Source organism: Saccostrea echinata, unplaced genomic scaffold (genome assembly GCF_033153115.1).
Source record: "Saccostrea echinata isolate AGI-Se365-2 ecotype Australia unplaced genomic scaffold, CSIRO_AGI_Sech_v1 ptg000001l, whole genome shotgun sequence".
NCBI lineage: Eukaryota > Metazoa > Mollusca > Bivalvia > Ostreida > Ostreidae > Saccostrea > Saccostrea echinata.
This window is the reverse complement of record NW_026889750.1, coordinates 16,226,130-16,237,016: the sequence shown is the minus strand read 5'-3', so window position 1 is coordinate 16,237,016 and position 10,887 is coordinate 16,226,130. Positions and strand designations below refer to the sequence as shown.

Genomic DNA, 10,887 nt, shown 5'->3' with positions numbered 1-10,887 from the left:
TCAGCTGTACAAGTTTATCTTTACCTGAATTTTTATTATCTTGAAAACATGTTGAAAAAAGGAGAATATTATATAATGATACAGACAAAAATGGCTAGAAAGTGTATACATCACACCAAAAAAAAAATAAAGAAAAAAATATTCGTTTATCTTTTAACCTTCACCTCAAAAAGGTTAAAATTTAGTAGACAGATCTACAAACCAGGCACTGTCACTTATTACGCTGAAAGTACTGAGAGGAAATGGTGGTTACATTAGGAGCCTTGATTACCGGTCTGTTAATTTTTATTGTCTGTGTCCTCTTCCTATTTCTCGTGTAAGTATTATTACATAATTTTTTTCAACATATAAAGCTATATTTAGAATCATTCTTATGAACATTTTATATTTAAATGCAGTGTCGATGACATTATCATTTACGGTAGTTTCGTCCATCATTGGACTGGATTTTTACCTCGCTTTTGTTATTATAGATTGGAACAAGAAAAAAAATCAGAGAAATGAAGACATTTTTGTAATTGTTTGGCAAAAACATGTATGATTTTTTTTTTAATCAGACGCCTGTTTTCTGACTTGAACTAACAAAACCACCCTTTCAATATGTGTTGAAAAGAAATACACCAAGCATTTGCAATCCAGTAGGGAAATAGGGGTCTTCACCCCGAAGAATTTTCAGTGTTATTGAATTTATGTAGTAAAATAAATTAAAAAATACTTTGGACCCTTTTAAGAAATATGGACTCCTCCTCCGTTGGTAAGAAGAGTCATTTTTATAACGGAAAGTGTTTTGTCCGTGAGATGACTGTGTCATCCCTTACCCCCCAGAGAAATGGATTTCTTTTAAATATATGTACATGTTTTGGCACTATTATTTCGGAGTTGTTTTTTTTTTGGGGGGGGTATGGACCCCACCCCACCCCCTTTAGGAACTTCGATTTCGTAACATACCAATTGTGACATATTTATTGAATATTATTTGAAATTTTACTTTATGTGAAAAGTTGGAAATATTAATACATGTATCCGACACCTTTCATGCTGCTCAATTTTTTGAAATCAAAAATTTTAATAATTAAAATATTTCAATGGGCCATTTTTTTTATTCTTGCCTTGTAGCGCCAGGAATCCATGTTTCCTTCGTCGAGATTTTTGAGCCATAGAGTTCTTTTCAGCTTTATTTGCCTATCCACTGTATCCAGGCATTCTTTTACACTTTGAGTAAATAGGGAATCTATATCAGACTTTTATGTAATAAAACTTCTTTTTTTTAAACTACATTTAAGTCAATTATTTTTATTTCACAGTTACTATAGAGATGCACGTTTATCAATGATTTTTTAATTTTTTTTTTCAATCCATATTCCAAAGACGAGAATATATATCATAGAATGAAACTAAAAATAAGCTGTTTTAAATGAAAATAGATCGAACAAAGAAAACAAATAAACAAAAACATTTTTTTTTAATTTTCTGTATTTTAAAGATACGTGAAATGGAATTTCGGGATTTTCAAGAGAATGGGGGTCAAAGGGCCACCCCCTCATATTTTGTTTGGAAATCACATGACCATCGCTAAAAAGGTAACTTTAAGAGAACAAGAAAGAATTTTTTTTTTGATTGGCCAATAAATCGATAATTTAGAAATTCAAAGTTGTGTCTTTACTTCATGTAAACATCGAAAATTAAAGGAAAATAAGAAAAACTTGTAAACAATAACAAAAAATTTATTCCAGGGATTTGCGGAAGCCGACATGATGTGGTGGAGGGAATATGGAGATGTATTTGGGTATTCTGTTTTTTAATTTAATAATTTTTCTACATTTTTGTGAATTTAAATTTCCATTTACTATATCAACCTAACAACTGTGCGGCTATGAATTTCATTATCTGAGATGTTCGGTTATAACAGATACTTTAGCGGCAGATCACCAATGTTGGTTGTGGCAGATACGGACATATTAAAAGAGATTCTTGTCAAGCAATTCCAAAACTTCACAGATCGAGCAGTATGTTTGGTTAAGATAAGAAATCATTGAACCCCATCTTCAACCCCATTATCTTATTCTCACAAGTGTAACCTCCTTGCTTTGGTCTCAAACAGAGATAAATATAAACATGTATCCCTAATCGGTAAAGCTTTTCATTCTAATATGCATTGTTCAGCATTTGGCTGTATATGTAGTTGTCATGTAGGTCGGAAATAAAAAAGAGTCTAAATCAGGTACAGAAAGATACTAGTAGTAGACAGTTTGAACAGAAATGCTTGAGCTTCTAGAAAAGATTATGGCTTTTATTAATTCTTCTGGTGTAGAAATTGACAAATGCATTTCTAAGATTTTCTTTCAAAGTTAAATATATATATATATATAACTTTTTAAAAAATATTATATTTACAAACTTTTTGTATGAATGTAGGTTCTACGGGGTTTCAGTGGTGACTTGGAAGAAAATCTGAGTGCCCAGCAGGGAAAAGCATGGAAAAGTTCGCGAACAATATTATCCCCTACTTTTACATCTGGAAAACTCAGGAAGGTGGGTAGCGGGTTATGCCGCAAGCCTAGTAGCAATTAACTTCTACCAACTTGAAGTTAATATTACATGTATTACAGTACTACTTCAAGGATGTAATATCCGAAAGACAAAGCACGGAGAAGTTTGCAGAAATGAGAAAAGAATGATGTTGATCGAGCGTTATTCATTGCGTAGACAAATAAACACAGAATATCAAACAATGTAATTTTGATAACGGTTATCTTTCATACAATTAGATGGACTCGTTGATAAATGAAGCTGGCAATGCACTTGTTCAACACATTAAAAGAAAAATCAAAGAGAATGATGAAGTAGACTTCGTGAGGTAGGTACTGTGGAAGACACTGACAGACCCTTGCTTCGAATTAAGTAAAGATGTGCTACAGAAATGTTCAAATGCTTATTATTGAACTGTAACAGCATCATCACATGTTCCATCATAATAAAGATCTAGAATGAAAAAAGTCAAATATTCATATTCTATCACTTAAGTTATCTTTTCTAAAATTCGTAGGTCGGTTACCTTTTTTTCTGGATATGTGTTGATCGTTTAATATACAGGTTGTTCGGATGTTATACCATTGACGTCATTGCCTCCACTGCATTTGGAATCAAAATTGATTCACAAAGAGACCCCGAGGACAAATTTGCGCGAATGGTCTCACAACTTATAAATGTACCACTCAGCTCGCCTCTACTGTCTCTTGCTTGTAAGTATAACCTTTGACAGACAATCTACAATGGATTTATTTGTTGAAATGAAGTCTAGTTTTAATAAAACTTTGTTCCAATTTAATTAATATATTGAAGCTCGTAATTGAATGAAACTTCATAATACCTTCAATTCTAGTTACATTTCCCGAACTTTCGAGGCCAATTGCTAAACTTTTCAAAGTTAGTTTCTTGAACAAGGAGGCATCTGCGTTTTTCAAGAAAGAAATCGAAAAAGAGTTTAACACAAGAGATCCTAGTAAAAAGGTGATGGTTTTGAAAATATAAAATTTGTATGAAATAGTCGTACTCTTAAAAAAATTAACATACTTGGCATACTAATGATACATGTATTATACATTTATTGACTGGGTTCGATGGCGTGTGTACGGACCCAAGAACCAAAGTTTTTGCTTGAGGCCGTTAGGTTGAGGGCAACAATTTGGTTCGAGAATCCGGCAAATCGCTTTTTTCCCGAAAATCCAGTCAGTATGTTTTATTATACCTTAAAAATTGTTTCCATTACAAATCTTGCGGTGGCCTGTCCTTATTTGCCATGCAGATGACAAAATTTTTTTAATGTAAATTTCAGTTACCTGCAATGCGAATTTAGCTTGGTCAATTTCGTAACTATCAAACAACAATGAATGCATATTAAACATAGATCTAGCATGTTCTCGTGTCGGATGATCTCGATTAATGTGACTTAAGAAAAAGGTAATATAGCGGCCCAACCTAACCGACCGGTGTGACCTGAAAGGCATCATGGAGAGTCCAACTTCGAATTCTCGAGAGTCGAGACTGGTTCAACATATCACCGACCTGTCAAACACCGTATTATTTTGGACTGCTCAGTGAAAAAAAAAACCTTGAAAATTTCAGATTTTTAGTATACAAGAGATTTATATAGGAAATAAATTTTAAAGGTATTATTTCGGATGCATTGGTGTCATAAAATGTGATATCATAAATACTTTATAAAAACAGATCTGTGGAGTGTATTTTTGCCTTTAATGTTTTATTTTCGAATTTGATTGACAGGAATATATAGATTTCATCCAGTTGATGAGGGACGCCCATAATGACAATCCACAGGAAACGGACGAAAAAAGAGGTGTGTCTTCATTATTGTTCAAGCTCGATATTGTATCACATTGCGTGAAATAAATATACCCTCTGACCTTAGCTGGCCATGCTTGAATTATCAAATTTAAAGGAGATGGGCGAACATAGCGTGCAGAAAGCCTATAGCTTCAGATATATAAAAATCATGTTCAAGTTGTGAATTTAGTATTCAGAGTTAAGTTTTCAGTATTGAAATTTATGAAATTGTGATAAACAAAAATTTTACCAGAAATATTTTCTCAGCGAAATTTATTCTTTCATTAAAAAAATAATGTTGTATTCCTGGGGTTCGAGCTAACCACTAGACTTTACATGTCCTGATGAATAGTGGCATTTAAATAATGTTTGTGATATGACCCTTGACTTCATGGACTTCAAGTATTTCTCGAAAAAATGTGAATGTTATGCCATAAAAGTATATTTTTAAGGTATAGTGGGTCTTTGCTCCATATTTTTGGTAACCAAAAAATGTATATTTTTATGCGAACTTAGAGGATTAACTTACTAAAAAATGGAGCGAAGACCCACTCATATCAAAAAATAGAGTTATAGTATGAGAAAATGACTCTTTTTTGCTCTATATAGTGTGTTTTTAATATTTCATAAGCAAATAATTTCAATCTTTGTGAGATTTTTGTAAATGGTAGAGATTTTACATAAAGTATATTTTAATGTTAGATGAAATATGAAGGAAAATTTTTATATAATTGAGATTTAATTTTTCACCTTCATGTTTGTCACACTATAGGCTTTTCGCTCGTAATGTTCACCCATCTTCTTTTGATTTAAAAAGATTATAATTCAGAAGTTAGTGTGTCTGTTGACATTTTGATAGAACTTAGACTTTTGTATAATTTTGAGACGAGGAAATACGCGCTTATTGACGGTTCTAAGAATGAGTGTTAGTCCTGAAAAACAAAAATGGCGCCCGAAGGGTAAGCCTAACATTTTGGCGGAGGATTCAACAAATTATTTATATATGTTGCCTGAATCTCAGTAAGTAATTGCTTTGATTTACCCTCCACTTGTTGAAAAATTTGGATACCATCTTTATAAGAAAAGACAAATTGTGTGTATTCGATCAGTCCCAAAATGTTGACGATGAATAGGTAGCTACAGTCCTATATTATTTATAATAGTTGGACCTCTTGCCTCAATATCAGATTTATTGGACTTTTCATCCGTAGTATTTATATCGTGATATATTTATAAGGGTAAAAAAGAACTTTATTTCCAGGATTAACTACTACTGAGATCATCGCTAACTGCCTGCTGTTCTTCTTTGCCGGCTATGAGACCACTGCCGTCACGCTGTCTTTTTTTGCTTACATGCTGGCTCTCCATCCGGAAGTTCAGCAGCGGGTGTACGAAGAGATCGTGTCAGAACTAGGTGATGTAAGTCAAAAAAAAGTGATTCTCTTGAAAAAAAAAAAAAAAATTTCGAGCTTATTTGATTTCTGTACAGATATATCGCAAAAGAAGGATGGTCTATTCAGAGAAGTAACATTGATTTTCAAAGTAGGAGGGGGTTGGGTAGGGAAAAAGGAGAAGCACAAGAAAAGATCCTGAAACAATATTGAGGAATTGGTCACTAGCAGATGGATATGGCAAAGCTTAGCTAACGAATGTATCATTGTCATAGGTTAGCTACCAAATAGATCACTGACATATGTAGCTAATGAATGGATCACTGGCAAATGATAGCTTACGAATGGACCACTGACAAAGGCTAGCTAACGAATGGACCACTGACAAAGGCTAGCTAACGAATGGACCTCTGGCATAGATTAGCTAAGGAATGGGTCACTGGCATTGGTTAAATAACGATTGTTGAAGAAAAAGGCTGTAAAAAAACTACAATGGAATCGTCTTGCGCGTTCTGGGCTATGTAGATGTAGATCATCAGATTTCATACAGAATCTGCTTGACTCAGTCACCGAATGCACACTTTACTTACAGGAAGAACCAGGCTATGACAACATCGGAAAGTTACAGTATATAGATATGTGCATCAATGAAACGATGAGAATATTCCCTGTAGCTCCAAGGTAACATTGACTGACTACATTCTGTAATTTTGTAAGCTAGACAAAGGTATATTTTATCATGTCGGAAGTTTTTGCTTGTTTTTGATTTTGATGTACAGCATGACCTCATCATTAAGCAAGTTTTATGGTCGATATAATGACCTTATCAGCAAATATAATCTATCATTAAATCAAATGCTGACCGATGTTTTTCATACTAATTGTTATGCCATTATTTACACACTGAATTGCCTATGCCCCCCCCCCCCCGATTTTGACAAAGAGAACACGGCGGGTGTGACCGGTCGACACTCCTCCATGGGACCTAGTCCCACCTCTGATGTTTTAGAGGTCCGTGTTTGCTCTGTTGTTTGAGTAGACTTATGAGCTTGAATACTGTTAGTTATCTCCAGATTTCATTGTAACGTAAGCATTCATGTAAGGGTCTTTAAAATCGTGCTTCCGCATCAACGATAGAACCGCAGTTAAAAGTCTGAATATATTTAATTTAAAAAGTCTCAAATGCTGTTAGCGAAGACACATTTAACAATAGATATGGAAGCACTGTGTTACATTGCTAGTTAATATTGTTTGTATTTTGGTATTTCTACAGTAAAAGTTCTTTTAGTTTAATTTATCTGTTACGAAAATATCTAAGGTTTTTAATTTCTTTATTGATCATTAGAAAATATGTTTATGTATTGGAGGAAATTTATTAATTGATTGTCTTCATTTGATTAGGCCTTGAGGTTTCAATTTCAATTTCTAAGACGAGATCGTCGACAGGTACAGTACATGTACATATACCTCCGCTATAATGGTTATTTCTTTTCCTTCAGGACTGACAGAACATGTATTCAGGATACTGAAGTAAATGGACTTAAGATACCTAAAGGCATGAAGATTGCGATACCGATTTGGATTTTACACCATTCCGATAAACTCTGGGAAGATCCTGCAAAATTCGACCCAGAAAGGTTTTCCAAACAAATTCTTCATTTAAAAAAAAAATCAACTTTTTTTCAAACTCTACAAAAATATTTACTTTGTATCTATCTGAGACTCGATTTATAGGTACATGCGGTCTTTCTCATTATTCATGATATATATATATATATATATATATATATATATAGATATATATATATATATATATATATATATATATATATATATATATATATATATAGATAGATAGATAGATAGATAGATAGATAGATAGATAGATAGATAGATAGATAGGGTATCTTCGCTGACACCTCGAATGAGTCGAGTAAATTTGTTGAATGGATGTATATCCAATATATAGAACTTCAAACACAGTTATCATGTTGTATACTTTGAATTTACCCACAATCAATGAATTTAAATTTGAAATTTACAGCATGACAGATGGACCTACATAATTGTCTAATTTCTCTGACTTTAACATTTCTGCAACTACGAAGACTAATACTGATTGACCAAGACAAAGGAACATATACAGTAAACACACATGAAAATAAGAAATGAAGGAAGTTTCATTCTACGTGGTTTATATTTACATTGTTCTACTTTAGATTTTCAGCGGAAAATAAAGCCAAGATGAATCCATATCAGTTCATGCCTTTCGGGTATGGTCCCAGAATATGTATCGGAAAAAGACTGGCTCTGACCGAGATCAAAGTAGCCTTGACCAAAGTTCTCAGAGAGTTTGAATTAACAACATGCTCCAAAACGAATGTGAGTATTATTGAATATCGAGAAAGATGAAGATAACGAACAGTGATCGATATAAAAAAAAATACAAACAATACAAATCAGTGGACGGAACATGAAACACGGACCCCCGGAAATTCCAGAGGTGGGATCAGGTGCCTAGGAGGGGTGAGCATCCCCTGTCGACCGGGCACACCCGGTTGATCAGGTAGACGGAGTAATCCGTGGTCAAATTAAAAACAAAGGCCTAACAATTGGTTTTAAATCTGTCAGTCTACATACAACCTAATGATAGGTTGTATTTGCTAACAAGGCCACCATAGAACGACCATGGAATTTACGAAATGCTGACTTTAAAAACGAGGAAGTAAGAAATGTTCAAACATGGTGAGAATGTATATATATATGTTTGTATGTGTGTGTGTCAGGCCCGTAGCAATGGTTTCAAAAGTGTTGGGACAACTTCCCAAAAAAGGAAAAAAAACCTAAACTGACCAAAAGTGGGGGGAGGGGGTGTCGCAACTTCTCAAAATTATCTGACAAGCTTAAAATAAAGGGTAATTTACTGTCCATATCCTGGAATTTGCCAGTGCTCGACCTTACAACATCAAAAAGTAGGGGGCCAACCAGCATCTAAAGGATAATTTAGTATAGTAAAACACTACATTCAGAAAAAAGGGGTCCCCTGCGTTCTACGGGCCTGTGTGTGTGTGCAAAAGTTTGTTTGTTTTTAGATATATTTGCTTGCTATTTGAATTCGACAATTAATGGATACATTGATTTCTTTTCATGCCAATGCATATGTTTTATATGATAATAATTGGTATTAACAAAGTTTATTCATACCTTAATATTTTTATTGAAAATTATAAAAAAAAAATATTCTAAACGTGTTTATTTTCATCGTAGATACCACCTAAGTTGACACACGTAGGCCTTGTTAAACCTGAAAATATGTGGCTGAAGGTGACCATGAGATGACATGCTCAATCAAAAGTTAATGATACATACATGCAGTGTATTGAACAACCTTCATGTAATTATTAAGTGCAAGATCAATGGGTGGAAATTGTGTTTTGATTATTTTAAACAGTAAGCTTTAGTAAGATTTTCTTTCTTTCCAGCTGAATAACACAATGAATAAAATTTAGCAATTCACAAATTGTTCTTTTTTTTTAAGAGGATCTGATTTTTCGTCATTCTTGGCTCCTTCTCCTTTTGTAATTAGAAATTTATCAGTGTATTGATTTTCATATATTCCCAAGTATACCTGTAGCAGTAGAAACTAATTAGATTTAATATCCTACTATAGAAATACATATTTACAATAGTATACAAATACGAGGGTCGTTCAATAAATAATGCAATAGGTCATCTAAAAGTAAGAAACGTACGTAATACATATTCTAAACATTTTCAATCCCTCAAAGCATTCCCCGTTATCCTTTACACATGTCATAAGTCTTTGTACCCATGACCAGAAAACCTCAACATACCCATCTTTAGGATACCCTAAAGACACTGAAGAAAATAACTTCCCATGACATATCTAATATTGTACAATCTTCCTTTGATTGTTTTCATGCATTTTTGGAATAAAAGATCTCAAAATGGCTGAGATCTAGCGAATATCGGGGATGGAAAAGCTCTGTAAACTTTCTTTTCTTCATGATTTCATTTATTTCTCTGTGCCTATTTGCAACAGCGTTGCCAGGTGCAAGAAAATTACACTGGGCGGTATTTGGACTTTCTTTGCAGGGTATCTGTTTACCTTTCCTCAGTGCAATTTGAACATTAACGTTTCCATTGATGGTCCTTCCTTTAGGTGTATGTACATGTTTTACTGGACCTCTTGAAAAAATGAAAACTGATAAAACATGCTTGGAGCCCTTGTTTCTTTTTACAATGATAAGAAGGATAGCTTTTTCTTTGATTCAACATTTTATTATTGATCTTCCTTTTTGACCATAAAAAGGTGCACCCATGTTTCGCCATTCATCATGCAAATTAACAAACCTTGTATTTTGTTAAATTATTTCTTTTTAAATAGACCGTTGGCACATTTAATGCGTTTTTTTCTCTTAGGCAATTATATGAAAATAAGGCACCTATCTGATAGAAATATCATAATATTCATTTTCGTTGTTAGAATTCTATAAAATGTTATGACGATGAAATGCTGAGTGTTCTAGCAATGTATTTGAATGTAAATCTGACATTTTTAGATATCATGTTGTACATAGCACCGATAATTTTTCTTGCCCCTACAAATTGCAATCGACCAGTTACACTTATATATTTTAACTCTCCGTTTTTTTTTTACTTTTGAATTTCTGAATCAATCTGAAAACTGTACAGCGTTAAAGACTATTCTTTCCACATATAAAAATCATATCTTTAATATGAGTTCTTCGACGATTTATGTAAAGGAGCACACTTTTCGCATACGCTCTCATTTTCATCTTCTTGGCAGAGATCATTTTAAACAGTTTTCAGTTTTAAACAATTTTCAGTTTTCAGCAGTTTTTCAGCTCAGTGTAGTGACCATGCATACTTTAAAAAGGAATTTCTTTGCGAGGACAATAGCACTGTGTAGAAACGGACTAGGGTAAAGTGCGTTACCCTAGTCCAAGATGGCAATAGGCAAATAGGCTTCGACTATTTTGCACATAGTTTACGCATTACTAGTATACAGGTTTACGTTATGAAATGGATGGTTTTATTTTAATTATTTTAAACAGAAGTACATAGCTATTGCAAAAATTTTGCATGATCTGTGCTGATTAAAGCCAAT

The 10,887-nt window shown here is 33.4% G+C and overlaps 1 protein-coding gene across 1 annotated transcript; it reads left to right on the top strand.

The window, feature by feature from the left end:
- Positions 1-243: 243 nt before the first annotated feature.
- On the top strand, positions 244-9,255 carry LOC133185776 (cytochrome P450 3A24-like). Its single transcript, XM_061321071.1, has 14 exons — positions 244-316; positions 1,484-1,580; positions 1,734-1,786; positions 1,910-2,006; positions 2,416-2,532; positions 2,769-2,857; positions 3,094-3,242; positions 3,383-3,510; positions 4,285-4,357; positions 5,606-5,763; positions 6,328-6,416; positions 7,235-7,372; positions 7,955-8,117; positions 9,003-9,255. The coding sequence occupies exons 2-14, from the start codon at positions 1,518-1,520 to the stop codon at positions 9,072-9,074; spliced, it is 1,389 nt and encodes a 462-aa protein (XP_061177055.1). The 5' UTR covers positions 244-316; positions 1,484-1,517; the 3' UTR covers positions 9,075-9,255.
- The last annotated feature ends 1,632 nt before the right edge of the window (positions 9,256-10,887 follow it).